The sequence below is a fragment of the Diabrotica virgifera genome, chromosome 6 (genome assembly GCF_917563875.1).
Source record: "Diabrotica virgifera virgifera chromosome 6, PGI_DIABVI_V3a".
In the NCBI taxonomy this organism is placed as follows: Eukaryota; Metazoa; Arthropoda; class Insecta; order Coleoptera; family Chrysomelidae; genus Diabrotica; species Diabrotica virgifera.
In genome coordinates this window covers 146,078,470-146,098,976 of record NC_065448.1, presented here as the reverse complement: position 1 = coordinate 146,098,976, position 20,507 = coordinate 146,078,470, and the positions used below count along the sequence as shown (strand labels likewise).

General features: G+C 33.2%; 1 protein-coding gene across 2 annotated transcripts in view; it reads left to right on the top strand.

Moving 5' to 3' along the window:
- The window catches only part of LOC126886909 (eIF-2-alpha kinase GCN2), a 274,664-nt gene that overhangs the window by 241,583 nt on the left and 12,574 nt on the right, over nucleotides 1-20,507 (top strand). For both annotated transcript variants that reach the window (XM_050654067.1, XM_050654068.1), the window contains 2 exons: nucleotides 462-693; nucleotides 13,004-13,161. In XM_050654067.1, coding sequence (XP_050510024.1) covers nucleotides 462-693; nucleotides 13,004-13,161 — 390 coding nt within the window. The remainder of the gene's footprint in view (nucleotides 1-461; nucleotides 694-13,003; nucleotides 13,162-20,507) is intronic.

Genomic DNA, 20,507 nt, shown 5'->3' with positions numbered 1-20,507 from the left:
CATAAATAATAACTCATTGGCATCAAGTTCCCTTAATTTTCCTTACTCGCGTGTTTATTGCGTTGAATTTGCCTTTCTGTGGTTTTGGTTTCATGTCAGCTAATATATTTTTATGTTTGGACATTTTTTTGAACGTGCGTCGTCGTGAATAATGTTTGCAAGGCTGTATCATGTATATTACTAGATATATAAACAATCATAAACATTTTAATACTCATTTCAGTACTGTTTATTTTTCCCCATACTGTACTTCATTTATATAACCAACATTCACTTGCCATTTTTGTTGTAATCGACTACTTTATGCAGCAACAACTTTCTTCCCTGATAATTTTACATTATATTTAAATTTTAAATAAAAAATTTTATATTTAAAATTTGTAAAAAGAGTAGAGTTATGAGCCATAAGAACTATTTGATGTGCACTTACCTGTTTTTTTAAATCTAATAAACTTTTCTAGATTTCAGGAGAAATCGTTTCCCACTAGCGAACTAGTCGAAAACTTACAGAGAATAATGAAAACATGGAATGATAGTAACCAAGAGAATATGCAGTTTACTTCTATTTCACGATCTGAAAGTCGTTCTTCATATGCAGAAAAAAATCAACATAACCAAGAAGCAGATGTAGATGTTCTATTTCTAACAGTCGACAAAATTTCGTCCAATGCAAGAAAGAGATATGAAAATCAGGTAATTTCCAATTAGTTTTTCTGTATCCGGTTGAGCGGTCGAAATTTGTGCTTATTCTACTTACTGTCTCATTGAGCTTCAGTTATTGATTCATATTGGATTTTGACATTTTCTTACCATATCATACTGGTTATTCTACATTGTTTGTGAACAAAGCGTAAAAAGTACTAAACTATTTAATATTCTTCAATATATGTACGTCATCTACATTACTAATACAGTCATAATACAGTACTTGTACAGTCATAATACATTATGCTTGGTATGTATTTGTTATTAGTCTGCCACCTGATATTACCTTATTGCATTTCTGACTCTTTCTTATTCACTTAGGGCCGGTTTCACCAACGACAAATAGTAGTTTATTCTATGAATATAATTCGACCAATAAACTGACATTTGTCCATTTTACTAACGTCAAATACGACTTATTTTATTTATTTATCAAATTAATGTTTACTCTTGGAGTAAATTGGTAAGTTAATATCGCTGTAAATATCTATAAGAAAGTAAATTCGTCAGTTTAACTTTAAATGATCAAAATTATATTGAAACAAAATAAAAATATAAACGTCTAATAAAATTTATTCGACGAATAGCTATTCATTGATTTATTTGTTGTTGGTGAAACCGGACTTTCAATCCATCGATTGCAATTGAGGCGTTCTTTGCAAAAACCCCAGTAGTCCTTTCTTTCCGAAAATGGACTTATGCCATCTATGGATTGAAGGACTTATTACCTACGTTCCTTGCGTAAGAAACTTCCATTAAAGATACAGTAGTCCAAAATATAAGCGACAAAAGTATAGGCGATTCCGCATAAACCCCATATGTCAAGCGCAATTCCCTTTGTTAATGACTATTGGTGTTTTTGCGGGAAACTTTATCGCTTGGCTGTCAGTAGGTTTTTATAGGTTAAAGTTCATTCGAATAGTTGTGTTGTGTGATTTTATAAGTAAACACCATTTTTCGTTCATTTTTTATTTTGGTTTATTACTATAAATATCGTTTTTCCTATAAATTAATGAAAAATTCCTGCAAAAACCCCATATGTCAAATGAATAAATGTCCTTCATAAATAAACAAAAGGAAAAAATATTGTTATTTATATTGTAAACTGTGTGTAATCATCAAAATAATAAATCACTAATTTGAGAATTTCCATGAACTTAATAGGGTTCAATTAAATAACTTTTTTTTAAATATCTCCGATGTTGTAAAAAGTGACATATGGGGTTTTTGCAAAGAACGCCTCAATTTCTAATATTGCTACTTTCTCCTTAAATAAATGCATTTTTATAGAAGCCACAGATTATGACTGAATATACATATATCACAATGGAATGGAAATTCTAAATTTCCACGCTTTAGCGCGAAAATGTTTATTTATAGAAATTCTGAATTTCCGGTTTGTTCTTCAACTTCCTTTATTCCGGTATTGTTGGTATGTTTTCGACTTCTTGTAGTATTGGCAACCAAAGCCTACTGCATTCTGCTGATGCTTGCTACACATTTTTCTTCACTAAGTAAGATAAGGACAACTTTGACTTTTCTCTTTTTCATGATTATTGATGTATCTTTCCATTGTACTATGCTCCTTGTCCTAAGCATGTTTACATATCTGGGAATTCTCGAAGTCTCTGTTCTTGATGTATGTTTCATGCCCGTTTACCCTGACACTCAGTGGTCTTGCAGTTTCGCCCACATAGAAATTGTTGCACAGGGTATTTTGTAGATGCAGTTTTTGGATCTGTCTTGTGTGTTGTTTGGTTTTGGGCGGGATGTATCTCGGAGTGATGGTTATTTTGAACGTTGTTGTGATGTTGTACTTGTTTCCTATCCTTTCCAATTGATCTGATAAGCCCTTTACATATAATAATTGTTGTCAACTTTGAGTCACTTCTTGTCATATCTGGAATGATTGTGGTGCTTTGTTATTTCTTTTCTTTAATTTTGTTAATTTATTGTTTATAAATGACCATGAGTAGTCATTTTTAGTTCTCTTCTTCTTTCTCGAAACTCATTATGCCCCTCAGGGGCGTCGGAGGTCATTTTTAGTTAAAACCTTTATTAGCAGGTTTTTTTTTCTTAATGGAATGTATTTTCATTACAGCAAGTGAATTCGGGCTCATATAGGGATTTGATAATTTCTTTCTTGATGTTTATGTTGTGGTTGGAGTGGAAATTTAAATATCTGTCGCTGTGGGTTGGTTTATTCCAATATCAGCAGAATGCAGCAGGCTTTGGTTGTCAATACTAAGAGAAGAAGTCAAAAACAAGAACATACCAACAATAGCCGAATAAAGAATGTTGAAGAACAAACAATTGAAAATCTCAAACCCAACACATAATATGCAAACACTACACAACCTTGAACAAAATTAATAATTCAATTTTTTCAACAATTACATCTACGATATAGTCCTGGATCCCGCGTACTAAATAAAAGATTATTAATAGCAAGCTGAAAATTTGTTCAAAGATTAAAGGTGTCGAGTCGGACACACTTTGATATATGGGAACACTGGAACAGGGGTATCTTTAAGTGTGAAACGTGATAAACGTGTCATCCTGACAAGTTTATGATTGTGAAAACTGGCAGGCTGTTAAGTTTATTCAATAACCAACGTTATATAATATATGAAAAAATGTTTGTTCGACAAAAATGTTGGGCATTTTAACCAATCCTACACGTAGAACATGTCAAATGACAGGAATTATGTTGGTGATAAATAGCAGTCTGATTTTTGCATGAGAGTTTGGAATTGGAAGTTCTGTCCGAGAAAATTCATGGGAAGTTTTCGGAGTCCGACGTTCGAAACTGTCCTATATCTTACAGGTTTCCAACGTCGGACTACGAAAAAACTTACCATGAATTTTGTCGGACAGAACTTACAATTGATTTTTTACCCCTTTATTAAACTCTCATGCAAAAATCAGACTGCTATTTATCACCAACATAATTTCTGCCATTTGACATGTTCTACGTGTCGGACTGGTTAAAATGCCCAACATTTTTGTCGGAAAAAAATTTTTTCTTTCAAACTGTCTATATCTTACAAAAATTTTTTCTTTTCAAACTGTCTATATCATACAGGTTTCCAACGTCGGACTACGAAAAAACTTACCATGAATTTTGTCGGACAGAACTTGCAATTAATTTTTTACCCTTTTATTAAACTCTCATGCAAAAATCAGACTGTTATTTATCACCAACATAATTTCTGTCATTTGACATGTCCTACGTGTCGGACTGGTTAAAATACCCAACATTTTTGTCGGACAAATTTTTTTTCTTTCAAGCTGTATATCTTACAAAAAATTTTTCTTTTCAAACTGTCTATATCTTACAGATTTCCAACGTCGGACTACGAAAAAACTTACCATGAATTTTGTCGGACAGAACTTCCAATTAATTTTTTACCCTTTTATTAAACTCTTATGCAAAAATCAGACTGCTATTTATCACCAACATAATTTCTGTCATTTGACATGTTCTACGTGTCGGACTGGTTAAAATACCCAACATTGTTGTCGGACAAAATTTTTTTCTTTCAAACTGCCTATACCTTACAAAATTTTTTTCTTTTCAAACTGTCTATATCTTACAGGTTTCCAACGTCGGACTACGAAAAAACTTACCATGAATTTTGTCGAACAGAACTTCCAATTGATTTTTTACCCCTTTATTAAACTCTCATGCAAAAATCAGACTGCTATTTATCACCAACATAATTTCTGCCATTTGACATGTTCTACGTGTCGGACTGGTTAAAATACCCAACATTTTTGTCGGAAAAAAATTTTTTCTTTCAAACTGTCTATATCTTACAAAAAATTTTTCTTTTCAAACTGTCTATATCATACAGGTTTCCAACGTCGGACTACGAAAAAACTTACCATGAATTTTGTCGGACAGAACTTGCAATTAATTTTTTACCCTTTTATTAAACTCTCATGCAAAAATCAGACTGCTATTTATCACCAACATAATTTCTGTCATTTGACATGTTCTACGTGTCGGACTGGTTAAAATACCCAACATTTTTGTCGGACAAAATTTTTTTCTTTCAAACTGTATATCTTACAAAAAATTTTTCTTTTCAAACTGTCTATATCTTACAGATTTCCAACGTCGGACTACGAAAAAACTTACCATGAATTTTGTCGGACAGAACTTCCAATTAATTTTTTACCCTTTTATTAAACTCTTATGCAAAAATCAGACTGCTATTTATCACCAACATAATTTCTGTCATTTGACATGTTCTACGTGTCGGACTGGTTAAAATACCCAACATTGTTGTCGGACAAAATTTTTTTCTTTCAAACTGTCTATACTTTACAAAATTTTTTTCTTTTCAAACTGTCTATATCTTACAGGTTTCCAACGTCGGACTACGAAAAAACTTACCATGAATTTTGTCGGACAGAACTTGCAATTAATTTTTTACCCTTTTATTAAACTCTCATGCAAAAATCAGACTGCTATTTATCACCAACATAATTTCTGTCATTTGACATGTTCTACGTGTCGGACTGGTTAAAATACCCAACATTTTTGTCGGACAAAATTTTTTTCTTTCAAACTGTATATCTTACAAAATTTTTTTCTTTTCAAACTGTCTATATCTTACAGGTTTCCAACGTCGGACTACGAAAAAACTTACCATGAATTTTGTCGGACAGAACTTGCAATTAATTTTTTACCCTTTTATTAAACTCTCATGCAAAAATCAGACTGCTATTTATCACCAACATAATTTCTGTCATTTGACATGTTCTACGTGTCGGACTGGATAAAATACCCAACATTGTCGGACAAAATTTTTTTCTTTTGAACTGTCTATACCTTACAAAAAATTTTTCTTTTCAAACTGTCTATATCTTACAGGTTTCCAACGTCGGACTACGAAAAAACTTACCATGAATTTTGTCGGACAGAACTTCCAATTGATTTTTTACCCCTTTATTAAACTCTCATGCAAAAATCAGACTGCTATTTATCACCAACATAATTTCTGCCATTTGACATGTTCTACGTGTCGGACTGGTTAAAATACCCAACATTTTTGTCGGAAAAATTTTTTTCTTTCAAACTGTCTATATCTTACAAAAATGTTTTCTTTTCAAACTGTCTATATCATACAGGTTTCCAACGTCGGACTACGAAAAAACTTACCATGCATTTTGTCGGACAGAACTTGCAATTAATTTTTACCCTTTTATTAAACTCTCATGCAAAAATCAGACTGCTATTTATCACCAACATAATTTCTGTCATTTGACATGTTCTACGTGTCGGACTGGTTAAAATACCCAACATTTTTGTCTGACAAAATTTTTTTCTTTCAAACTGTATATCTTACAAAAAAATTTTCTTTTCAAACTGTCTATATCTTACAGGTTTCCAACGTCGGACTACCAAAAAACTTACCATGAATTTTGTCGGACAGAACTTCCAATTAATTTTTTACCCTTTTATTAAACTCTCATGCAAAAATCAGACTGCTATTTATCACCAACATAATTTCTGTCATTTGACATGTTCTACGTGTCGGACTGGTTAAAATACCCAACATTGTTGTCGGACAAAATTTTTTTCTTTCAAACTGTCTATACCTTACAAAAAATTTTTCTTTTCAAACTGTCTATATCTTACAGGTTTCCAACGTCGGACTACGAAAAAACTTACCATGAATTTTGTCGGACAGAACTTCCAATTGATTTTTTACCCCTTTATTAAACTCTCATGCAAAAGTCAGACTGCTGTTTATCACCAACATAATTTCTGCCATTTGACATGTTCTACGTGTCGGACTGGTTAAAATGCCCAACATTTTTGTCGGACAAACATTTTTTCCTATATTATATAACGTCGGCTATTGAATAAACTTAAAATAGCCTGCTAGTTTTCACAGTCATAAACTTGTCAAGATGACACGTTTATCACGTTCCACAATTAAAACTTCCCCTGTTCCAGTGTTCCCATACATCAAAGTTTGTCCGATCGACACCGAACAAATTTTCAACTTATTTTCAAAGAATTTTTTCAACCACACCAAAATTGCATTCTTTGAAAAGAAACATAGGTAACCTAAAAAAATCAGATTATAAAATGTAATTTTCATTACACCCATAAATGTGGCTAAATCCCATATAAACAACACTTCTTCTTCTTCTTCTTCTTCCTTTATTGGGTTATATCCCTCGGGATAATTCGCCCAGCTTACACCAGGGAAATACTCTTGTCTTGCTCTGGGCAGTCGAATATTTCCAAATATATATGTTAAAGCCTCAATTTTTTTTTTAAATATATATTAGCAGGAACATCTTCGTATAGGGCCAGACAGTCCCTACAGGAAAGGCAATATTATACCATAAGGGTTAAGGCTTTTATCATTTGGAGGTCCAATATCTTTTTATATCTTTATCTTCTTAATTTTTTTAATTCAAATTTGGGAATTGATTAATTTATAAATTAAGTTTGGCTAAGTTAAGGAATTTAAGGATCAGGTTAATCCTACGTGGATTAAGGTTGGACATAAGTAAGCAAATTTCAATGGGAGTAGGGATATTTGTCTTGGCTAATTCTTTATATAGGTCAAAATTGGGTGACATATTTATAGGGCACTCAAAAATCAGATGATTTAAGGACCCAACTCGGCCACAGTCACAATATGGGTCATCTTTTACTCCTATCCTGAATAGGTGAACTGGAGTAGCACAATGACCTGTCCTCATTCTAATAATGGTGGTTATATGTCTTCTGTCTTGGTATGCAAAATTGTGGTACCAGGGGAGTTTATCTATCTGACCTACAATTTTAGAGTAAAATGAATTATTTCGATTTTTCCCCTGCCATTCTTGCTTCCACCGATTCCAGATGGAATGCTTGATGTCTGGTAGAAAGTTGGAATAGTGAAGAGTGATACCAGCAGCTACATTTAAGGTTCTACCTATATTAGCTAGTTTATCAGCCACCATGTTCCCTTTAATATTCGAGTGTCCTGGAATCCATGCCAGACTAATATTAACGTTATTTTCTTTCGCTTCAATGATGCCTCTCTTGGTCATGAACGATGAATGTTCTGTTTCCATAGAATAGGTTGTACTGCCTATTTTCTGTAAGGCACTTTTAGAGTCCGAGCAGATGATTGCTTGTTTAATCCCATTTTTCAAAATAATTTGGAGGGCATGATTAATTGCGACAATCTCAGCCGTACATATTTGGGTATACTTAGGTAGTTTACTGGTATAAGAATAGTTGATCTCTCGGCTAAAGACACCAAAGCCTGCTGATCCTTCATCATCAACCGAGCCGTCCGTGAAGAATTTGGTGTGACTAGGTTTATTTAGAATTATTTTTTGGAGTTGAACTGAGGCAAGTTCATCTGAACGATTAGATTGGATATTTATGATTGGAATTGTTGATAATTGATGGTCTAGTTCAAAGTTATGGCATGGGTATAAGTCACTTAAATATAAGTTGGGATAAATACTTTTAAATTTGTTTTTTAAAAGCACTAGAAATGGAATACTTCTGTTTTTCCAATGATTTTGGTTCCTTTGAATTGCCAAGTCTAACAGGTCGAGAGCGGAAATAATTGGGTTGCCAATTAACATTAAATTTTTTAATATAAATTTAGAGCTAAGCCATTCCCATCTAGATTTAAGCGAGATCTGACCACTTTCACTTAAGAGAGCATGAATTGGGGTAGATTTCATGCATCCAGTTATAATTCGGATACTTTTGTATTTTAGTTTCTCCAATCTTTTAATTAAGGAAGTTGGACAATCGAAAATTACCTGGCAGCCAAAGTCCAGATGGCTCTGAATCAGACCATTGTGTACAATTTGTAAGGTTTTTGGATCACTTCCGCAATAAGTCCCACAAAGAGCTCTCATCACATTCAGGCCACGATTTACTTTTAGTTCTATTGAGTTTACATATGAATTCCACTTTAAGTTTTTTTGAATATTTACCCCCAGGTATTTGACTGAATCCACCCAACCAATATTCTGGTTACAAAATATTACGTTAGGGGGAGAGATTTTCGTGTTTCCTTTTGTAAATAATATTGCAGAAGATTTGTTCTCAGACAGATTTAAATTGTGGTCTAGCAACCATGATTCCATCTGAATCAATAATTTATTTACATTAATTACCAATTCATTAATATCACTCCCTCTAATCAGAAGAACCAAATCGTCTGCATACTGAATTAGTTTGCATGAAGAGGGGATTAAATTATACAGGGAAAGACAATATAGGTTGAAGAGGATAGGGCTTAATGGGGAACCTTGGGGTAGTCCCAGACTTGATTTTCTTGGGCCATGGGTTTGTCCCAGTTTGTCTTTGACAAATAGCTCTCTATCATTTAGAAGGCAGAAAATCAAATTAGCCAGTTGGGTTGGAATGTTATACTTTAATAATTTGGAATACAAGAGTGATATATTGACATTATCATAAGCAGAAGAGATATCTAGAAATATGCCAACAGTGTATTGATTTTGAGCGAAGCCTATTTGAATTGTTGAGGTGAGGTATGTAAGGCATTCCGTACAACCTCTACCCCTTCTAAATCCTAGTTGTAGTGGATTAAAAATCTTATTATGTTCCACAATCCACTCTATTCTATTCTTTATAAGAGTTTCGAGCATTTTGCCTACACATGAAGAAAGAGCTATTGGTCTAAAGTTTAACGGATTATTACAATCTTTATCTTTTTTGATTATAGGTAAAATTACTGATTGTTTCCACTGAACAGGAACTATACCCGTTCTAAGACTTTCATTGAAAAGTTGAATTAATAACAAAGATCCAACAACGGGAAGATTTTTTAACATTGAGTAGGAAATCTGATCCAAACCAGGAGCCGAGTCAGATTTAATTGAGAGGGAGTTCTGATACTCGTCGAGAGCAAATGGCGGTTCTAGGGCTTGAGGAGATCTAACCAATACTTTATTGACAGCGGAAAGGGGGGTTAAGCAACATAGAATTTCGTGGGATATAGGAGTAGAGGGCAATTGTGTATATATTGAAGGTTTCGAAGCCGATACCTTATTAATTTTCTCCCACACAACTTTTAGAGGAGTGTTTCTATTTAATTTACTGCAAAATAGTCTGAAACTATTTTTACGTTTTGATTTTAGGAATTTTCTTGATTTGGCTATATTCTTTTTAGCCTCGATATAGTTTTCCATTGAGGGGATATTTTTAAATTTTTTTAAGGCAGACACTCTCGCAGAGACGACTTCAGCACATGAGTCATCCCACCATGGAATGTGGTATTTGGAATTATTAGGAGGGTGAAGCCAAGGTATTGTTTCATCAGCTACCGATGATATGGAGTTAGTAAAAAATTCGTAATCTTCCCTGGGAGAAGCTAAGAAAATGCTGTTTAAATTGTTATGATAAGTAGACCAATCAGCTTTCTTTAGATTTCTTCTTTTACATGAATGCGGGGGAGATTGAGGACATACACCTATCTGACATATTATGGGGAAGTGGTCACTAGTTCCAGTATCTGAAATAGTGGACCACTTGCCCACACTGGCTGCCACATCGACTGATGCCATTGTTAGATCTACTACCGACTTACTGCCTCCTGGGGCCACCAGTCTAGTTGGGGACCCATCATTGAGAAATACTAGCTCAAGTTCCTCCAAAGAATCAAAAATAATCCTACCATTGTGACTGTCTCTAGAACTACCCCATGCCTTATGATTACAATTTAGATCATCCATGATTAAAAATGGCTTATTAAGTAATTTAACAAGGGAAAACCAGTTGGATTTGGAGATAGAGTTGTCTTGTGGACAGTATATATTAAGAATATTCAAATTAAAGTTAGGGAGAAATGTGAGTTGGAATTGGACATCATGATTGAAGCCTGGATTGGCAATTTGAATTTCCCTATAATCAATATTATTTTTGATAAGAGTAATTAATCCGCCATAGCCATCCTCTCGATCTTTTCTGATTATTTGATACCCTCTACATCTTATAACATGTTGGTTTGAGAGCCAAGATTCGCTAATAAGGATTATATCTGGGTTAAGGTTTTTTATAAGGATTTTTAGATTGTCAGAATTAGTGTTATACGAACGTATATTCCACTGAATAATAGTTATCGGAGTGTTAGGATTCATTATAAAGAGTATGTTTGCTAGACCAAGGAGTCAAAAGATCTCGAATCCTCAGGCTCGAGATCCTCTATTCCCCTCCGACCCTGGTTTACATTTGTATTGAAAGGTGATACACTTTTGTTTATGCTAGTCTTTAGATCTGCCATATTGTAAGGAATGGAGTATGATTTTGAGTTTATTAAGTCCCCAATGAAGGTCATGACGAGCTCCCTGTGAGATTGGTTCAGCATAGACATGGCCTGATTGAAATCCAAATGAAGTTGGGATAAAGATTGTGAGTTAGTGATTTGAGAATCAGAGTGAGCAGGATTGAATTTTGAAGTCGAAGGCTCATTTATTCTTCTACCTGATGGATTAATAAGTAGTCTTTGGTGGGAGATTTTATCATAACCTGTATTTTCTTGTATTGAAGGTCTTCTTCTTTTTGGTGGAGATTGAGTGACTTGACTAAAAGGTTTTGAATATTGAGCTGAGGCTGCAGACCTCCTCTCCTGTGGTAAGATGCCATTAGAATTATTCTGATCGCTATGTAAGGGGGGGAAATCGTTTATGTTTAAAGATGAAATATTATGGATCCTAGGAACCTGCTGACTTGCCTCATAGAAAGATAGATTAGAAAAGGACATTAGATCCTTAATATCTTTTAGTCTGACTCTCTCTCTACAATTACGACTATTTGATTCATGGTCAGAAGATTTGCAGAAAATGCAATATTTTGTACACGTATTAGATGAAGAATCCTCATGAGAAGTTCCGCATCTAGCACATTTCTTTTTTCCTCTACATTGGTTCGTAGAATGGCCATAAAGTAAGCAATTTCCACATTGAAGAACAGGGCTGATGAATGGTGTGACCCTCATTGGTAGTTGATATATGGAAATTTCTTTAGGAATAGTTTTTCCTGAAAAAGTTATGCTAATAGTTCCCGTGGAGACAAATTCAACCTTTGAATCCACTTGTACTCTCCGGTTCATTCGCTTTACACTTAATATCTTACATAAAGCCAAGTTGGTTTCTGATGCCTCCTTTATTTCTTCCTCTGTGAATCTTTTGTTAACTCCCCTTACTATACCCCTACAAGAAATCTGATGAAATGGAATGAACACGTCATACCCTAGGGCTTCCCAATCTTTCCTCACAACGAAATCGTTGGCTGCTTTTCTAGTGGCAAATAATACCCCTATCCTGTTTTTACCTTTTCTACTGATTTTCGTGATGTCTTTAATTTTTAAAACAGAAATAGATTTAGCTATACTTAACACGTGGTAATCTCCAATATTTTTATCCTGACCCTGTACAAATACTTCATAAGGACCTATGTCGGTCTCCGAAAATAGTATTTGTTTTTTTCCTTTAAGACTTTTCTGAATAATTGGAGGTTGAGATTGACATTCATGTTGGTTGATTTTATTAGGAGGGTCAGGTGGTGGAGGAGGATCGGGAGGAACTTCTTCCTCCATCTTATGCGGCAGATTGACGAATTTAAAATCTATGCCAGTCGATGCAAATTAGAAATTAACAGGGAAATATAGATAGTTTTGGCCCTTACCCTTTGGATGAGTCGTCCGTTCACCTCGAACGATAATCACAGATTTGTCTATTTTAAGTTTTCTTCCAAAAAATCAAATGTCAAACACAACAAAATTCACAACAGATATTCACTGCGAAAAGAAGCCGAGGCTGTTCATCCCAGCGGACCTCGACTTCTTATCAACGATAAATAAAAAATTAACAAGAATTAACAACTGTTTTCACACTAAATTAGGTTTGATGAGGTTTTTTTTGCAAAAATTAAAAACTCATAAACAACACTTAAAATTAGATTTGCCAGCTTGTCACAAGAAATCAGTTTCAGAACCTATTTAACTTTTGATGTTTGATATCTTCTTCTTCTGGTTCCTATCCGTTTCGGATGTTGGAAATCATATTGACAATCATAACCTTGCTCGCTGTGGCTCGAAACAGTTCCGTTGAGGATATCTTAAACCATGTTCTCAAATTCCGAAGCCATGATATTCTCCTTCTACCGGGTCCGCGCTTACCTTTGACTTTATTTGATGTTAGAGATTAGATAATTTATTAACTGATATCTTTTTTATAACAAATGTTGCACAAATTTTATTACACATTGATTACAATCATACCTGTTTGTTTGCAGATAAGATCACAGTTAAGTAATTTGTTTAAAAAATTGACAGGATTTGTAATAGTCCTCGGACTGTCCGTAGAGCCAAATGTTATAAGGACATTGGCATCATATTTGGAATTTGAAACAGAACAACAATTTCAAAGAACAGTCGAAGATGTGATCGAAAAGTAAGTTTTTAAAAGTTCCTTCAGTAAGTTAAGTAATGATATAACTTAAATCCTAGTATCACAATTAATCTAATGTTAATATTCAAGTAAAATTATTTAGTTTTCTATTTACCCCGAGCGTTACTGACGTGACACCTAGCGCCTTCTCCTGACATTTTTGGAGATATCTCAATTTGAGGTTAGGCATAATATGGTAAATACATATTGTGAATTTTCAAAATTATTAATAATTAGTTTTTTAACGATCTTTTTCCAATTTATTTATAAAATAAATGTAGTATTAAGAATTGGGTTTCTATAAATTGACCACAATTTATCTTTTCAACCCGAAACGGAACAGAAAGGGAAAAATCTATGCTCGTTTTTAAACTAGGAGGAGTGATTCAAATTTACCGCGCTGAAATGTTGTTTGTAATTGGTCCAACCGTTTACTCCACTAAACTATGAAATTTTGACACTATTGATATACACTTCTGGCCAAAAAAATCGGAACACCTTAAAAATGGGTAATTTTTGATGTCTCGAATCTCCTAAACCTGTTGTCCGATTTTAATGATTTTTTTAGTATGTTATAGCCTTATTCTTTAAGAATCTCGACGTAGTAATATTGTTGCTGAACATGTAAATGTCATTCTATACCGGGTGTAACAATAATACTGTGTTTGTTCCTCAAAGTTCGGAACACCCAGTGGAATATTCTAGCATTAAAAAAAAATTTAAATTAAAAGTCAATTGTAGCCTTAGGCTTTCTTAACAGTATGTTTTTTGACTCATTCAGTTATGTTGGATAATAAAAAAGTTAGGTACTTTAACAATTAGCCATGTTCTTCATCAATACAGGGTGTTTCTAAATAAGTGCGACAAACTTTAAGGGTTAATTCTACTTAAAAAAAAATAGTGACAGTTTGCTTTATAAACATATCGCACTATGAGTGCAATACTATCGTAAGTAAAAAAAAAATATTTTTTGAGATAATCGGGAAAAATGTTTCATTTATAGCACTTTATATGAGTGCAAAACTATTCTAACTAAAAATTTAATTTTCATGGTATAATTCCTAAGTTAAGATATTTTTATAATATTCGCGTATAAGGCTTATCGTTTTTGTGCAAGACAAATATCACATTAGAAATATGATAGTCTTACATATAATTGCCGTACTTACGCGGCAATAAATTTGGGTATCTTATATCAAAATGTGGTAGTATTACACCCACAATATTTACAAACAACGACAAAAATGCAACTACATACTCTGCTCTGAAAAGATTGGCAGTTTCTTTTAAAGTTTCTAACAGTTTCTAATAAACTTTTTAAAGAAAAATGACAGGTACACTGACGTCATATTTTATTCAGATAATTGCTGCGGACAAAATAAAAATAAATTTAAGCAGCAACATACCTTTACTTAGTCAGTATTTGGAGAATATAAATACCATCTCCCACAAATATTTAATTGCTGTTCATACCCAGAATGAGGGTGACAGCATGCATTCAGCAATATAACGGGAGAAAATAGAATGTTAAAGATGGTTAAAGGCAAATAACATTTATAGTAAACAGAAAAAAGATGGGTTACTATCTCTGTGTAAGAAAAATTTAATAAAAAAAGAATACCACGACTTTGAACCAGATGTTGAATAATTCATGAAGCAATATTAGGTTATAAGTGAAACACAATTTTGTATTTGTATATTCTTAATCTTATGTTAATGGTTTTATTTAATAAATTACGTTTTGTTCGGAAAATAATGATTCTGACTGTTATTACCATTAAATTAGGATCGTATATGCCAAAATGTGTAATATGACTCCGGTGCAAGACTATCTTAACTTCAAATATATCATTATCAGTATATTATGTTATTATTTTAAAAACACTAACTGAAATGAGTCAATCTAAATGTGTTGTTTTAATTCAAAATACCATTCTATCATTAATAGGGTTGATGTAAAAAAAAGATAAAAATTTAAGCCAAACTAAAACATTCATTATCTTCACATTTACTTTTTTTGAGTTGCGATACTATTGCACTCATAATGCGATATGTCTGCAAATGCTTTGTTATTTTGCGTAGTTATTTTACATTTTTGACATACAACTAAAAATTTTATATTCACCATTGGCGTGTATACAGGGTATATGACCGAGTTATATGACCCGTATGCACGCCAATGGTGAATATAAAATACATAATTGTACGTCAAAAAATAAGCAATAACTACCTCTTAAAACCCACTAAATTTTATTTGCATATCTCAACCGGTTTTAGAGCAACAAATAAATTGCCAGTGTGTAAGAAAAAATTCAACATCCCGTATCTCGGAAACGAAGCATTTGCAGACACATGTTCATAAATCAAACGGTCATTATTTTTTCAAGCAGAATTACTCCTTAAAGTTTGTCGCGCTTATTTAAAAACACCATGTGTTGATGAAGAACATGGCTAGATGTCAAAGTACCTAACTTTTTCATTATCCAACATTAGTGAATGAGTCACAAAGCGGAATGTTAAAAAAGGCTAAGGCTACAATTGAGTTTTAATTTCAATATTTTTTAAATGCTAGAATATTCCACAGGGTGTTCAGGACTTTGAGGAAAAAACACAGTATTACTGTTATACCCGGTATACAATGACATTTACCTCTACAGCAACACTGTTACTACATCGATATTCTTAGAGAATACGGCTATAATATATTAAAAAATTACTAAAATCGGACAACATGTTTAGGAGATACGCGTCATCAAAAATGACCCATTTTTAAGATGTCGGTATTTTTTTGGCCAGGAGTGTATTTAAAATTCAAGATTAATAAGTTACACCGGCGATTTTTTTTGTTTTCTAAATTATTCCTTTAATTTTTAGTTTGATTTTATATAAAAAACGCTGTGTCTAGGTACACGCTAACGTGGACGCAAATAAAATGTTAGGTACACGCGAGCTAAACGTCATGAAGTCAGTGACGTCACTATCTAGCGTGCACTGTGACTGGTTTTTTGCATACACGCTAACTTAAGCCGCGTGTATGCCACAGATATGTCAACAATAGATCTGGCTAGTCATATGCCACTCAATGCATCGGGTTTAACGCCGATATCAAGTACGGTGGTCTAGCTATCTTTGTCTGTCATGCGAGTGTGAGCGTATCTACCAAGAGGTGGGAGTAATGGAACGACAGTGACACAGAGGCGGCAGCCATCATATGCTAGAGAGAGAAAGCTAAACGCCGGTAGAGAGAGATAGATAGACCACCGACCCGAACTGTTCCGCGTTACTCTATTTTTCGGACTGGTCTAATCTATTTTGTTATTATATCTATGGTGTATGCTGTGGTAAGTACTGCGAGTGTCAGAGTGAGGTTAGAATTTGTCTAATCGCGTTGTGTTTACACTTTAATATTGGTTAGTAAAGAGTTTTCTTATTTTTTATTTGTTTAGTGTTTGTTTTTAAATTAATTATGCAGTGTGGACAATTATTTAGTTCTTTTAATGAGTTTAACAACATTTTAAAACAGTATGAAAAAGATAAGAGACAAAAATTCGTAAAAGGTAAATTAAAGCAACACCTTGTAACAAAAATAAGAAAACTTCTGTTGGAGTGAAAGTAAAAAGAAGGATATACTCCAACAGAAGTAAGGAAAAAAAGGGAGTAACTAGTGGGACAAAACTGAAAATAGATGGGATGTAAAGAAGATAGTGAAGTGGCTTCTACGTTGAGAAGCCTCAGTAGGAAAAATACTACTTTCCATTAGTATTAGTGGAGGAAGGTGGAAGGATGTAGAAGTGAAGAGAAGGGGATATTAAAAGGGATAGACGTAGAAGTATGAAAAGACAGAGGCAAATTGAATAGAATTGGCTAGCAAGAGATGCAAGAGAACAACTTGACACTCAAGGATGGATACGGCTCGTTTGCATGCCTGTCGAAGAACAGTAGCTCTAAGTGGATAGTAATGATGAATAAAAGGTGAAATAATAAAATAAGAATAATGTACTGAAAATGAATGAAGATGAATAATTGCTAAAGATGAACAAACCAAATAAAGCTAACAAATCATGGGCGCCATGAAAATGATCTTCGATCATTCTCCCAGGTATCCTACACTGCTGTCAAAGATTAAATATATTAAACCTGCAATAATGAACATAAAGGAATAATAAAAATAAATGATATACAAAATAAGTAAATATTTATTAAAATTAACTACCAGATTTTTAACAATCTCCGAGTTACACAAAGTGCATATCATGTGACTCTAAAATGACAAGTTATACAAAAAATTATACCTCTCTAAGATAACAACAATAATGTTACCTGTTACAAAATTACATAAGTACCTCTTACTTACATATAGGGTACAACTCACATGAGTCTTCTACCAAATGGTTATAGTACGCTTGCTACGTACAACTGAATTAAAACCGACGAAGATGAAAATTATACAAATAGATAGGCCCAAGCCTCACTAAGAGAAAATACAATAATGAATAAAGCAAAATTAATTATACAAATGAATAAAAGTTATAGTAATTAAGTTAGGATAAATACCGAAACGATGACCTAAATTACCCGAGCAAATGCAATAAAATAAAGTAACGACGAATTAACCGAACAAATGAAATAAAGCGAATAGCAATAAAATATTTTGGAAACAAGCAAGTAATATTACAAAAATAAATATCAAACCAATAATAAAATATAAAAACCTAATTTTCTAGGCTTATTACCTTGTGTACACAAGTAACTTACCATAGGATCAACAGTTTGGGAACCTAATACAAATATGTCATATAAAAAACCAGAGGTAAACTAAATCTGGAAAAAAATTAATTAACATAGTGTATTTAACCGAGAGTCTGAAATATAAAAAAAAACAATAGTTACTAAAACACATCACTAAATGTTCCCAAACGAGGTTGCGGTTGCATCCTAGAAAATGAGCATCAGGATGATGCCAAATCATGCCTCCAGTAAGCCCAAGTGTCCAGATGAAAATGGAGCTGGAATGCCCCCAAAACTTATTCCCCAAAATTACTTACTCCCAGATTGACTTGGCTGTGGTTGTGGCTGGAATCGGCTCCTTCCAGGTGGTCGAAGGGTCTACATAGTAGGGTTTAATATGCTTCCCAAATGGCTAAAACAAACATTTCCCAGTCTTAGTTTCAATTTCCCATCGGATATGTGTGAGTAAAAAACAACAGAAGAAGTAATAAAGAAGAGGTTTTTAGAATGAACAGAAATAAAAACATCAATTAGCAAATGTAAAAAGGTGTGAGTTTAACCTTGAGGTACAATTTGGACACAGAATATGATAGTTAGAATAAAATATTATAGGATAATTATATTTCCAGTGTGATATGAGTATAGCATTAGATTTTCTTTTTATTCACAGTTTATCAGATATTGGGTGTGGACAGATTTTAAACTTTACTAACCAAAAATTGCGACTATGAGAACTTTCTCCGAACACATATTGTACATAGTGGAATGATTAAGAGAAACCAAATTAAGAAAGAATGTTTTAAATGAAAAACTAGTGTTAATATCCAATCTAACCTTTATATTTCAAAAAAATATATATTTACCGGAATCTCTTTTATTGGTTACTGTTTTTCCTCACGAACACGCTGGATGGATTCTGCAAACCCCTGGGATACCATTTACACTTCCCATTAAACTGTATTTCCCAATGAATGACTTAAAAAAATGAGACCTTCCGCCATTATGGAACCCAAAAGTTCGTCGACCGAACCGACTTCCAGCACACTTAACAGCCAAGTCAAAGACGATCGCCTTGTCAAATTTTCAGAACATGCAATAATATTTCTCGCTACCAACTCACGAAACTCACAGCAGTTTTAAGCGTGTTGTGGTATGGCGTCATACAAGTCAACCAGTGATACCACACATAATTAGGTGTGGCATCGTCCCAAGAAATTTTAAATATAAATATAATAATCAGAAATGGTAAATTACGCGAAAATTGGGGAATTTAATTAAGAGATCACGAGAAAATAATTATTAAAAAAATATTAAAGCGCTAAAATGATATTATTACGGGTGGACCGTTACAACCTTGAATATTACGAAGTTCAATATATTTGCGTTCATGGTGGTGCGGTAAGAAGACGTGGAAAAGGCATTCGTAAAACAAGGTAAAAAATTACATAATAATTTTATTATTGTTGATTTGTGACGCTGTGCATTTAAGCGATATATCTACCTAATTATGTGCTAATCTTCGGCACACCCTTCACCCTTGTTGAATGTGTATTTGATGTATCTACCTATGTTTTAGAACTTACAAAATGAATTGTCCAGCCGTAATCAAACTTTGTTTAAGTGGTAAGAGCGCCTACCTTTGGATCGAAAGGTCCGAATAGTCGTGAGTTCGAATCTCACCAAGGTCAGAAATTTTTCGGTTATTATAAATTAATAAATGAAGATAGTTTCTGTCCTTGTGGGATCGGTACTTACCGGAGGGATCGCAGACGTTCGGATACAATTAGCGTCTCTTTGCAAAAACAATGACGTCGACTTTGCAAAGTAACAAGACGCTTACTCAACACACACACTAAACATGACACTGGGTACTTGACTGCAAAAATTCACCGTACCTACCATGCCAATGGCCATTAGTTGTCGAGGCATTAGCTAAATAAAAAAAACTTTGTTTAAATAATTAAATTATATTACGTATAAAAATTCTTTTAACAATATTTTATACATATCATGTCAACTAAATATTTATTTTGCTAACCTGAATATATACTTTTATATACACATTGATTTAGATACATCTGAATAGTTCTGCTTCCCTTCCCCTTCCCTTAATAACAAATATTTTTCTATCAAACAAACACTAAACCACAGCCACCTTTACTTTACAAGCCATGAAGTGAAAAAGGCAACGTCGCAATTGATGACGTCGGTAGTCTGATTCTCGGACTACCGCTTTCGAAACCACGATTTTAAAGTACAAATTCTAGTAAAATTTATAGTATTTTTTGAGTCGAACAGGAAAATATATTAATTAGAAGCTTTTACAAAATCAAATTAGAAGTAATTTGATTTAAGTGGTAAGTAACTTATTTTAAATAAATAATATCTTATTTTAAATAATATACAAAATATCGCTAGCAATAACTATAAAAACAATTGCTCATAATGTTTGATGTGCATTGTTGGAGTTTAGAGTAGATAATTTTCTTTTTTGTTATCGCCCTTATCATTATTTTTCTTTTTATACTTTTTTGAAGATTCATTACTTTGATGACTGCTATTTTTGTATAATTATTTAAAACAATATTACACAAAATTTTTATAACGGCAGAATAAACTTT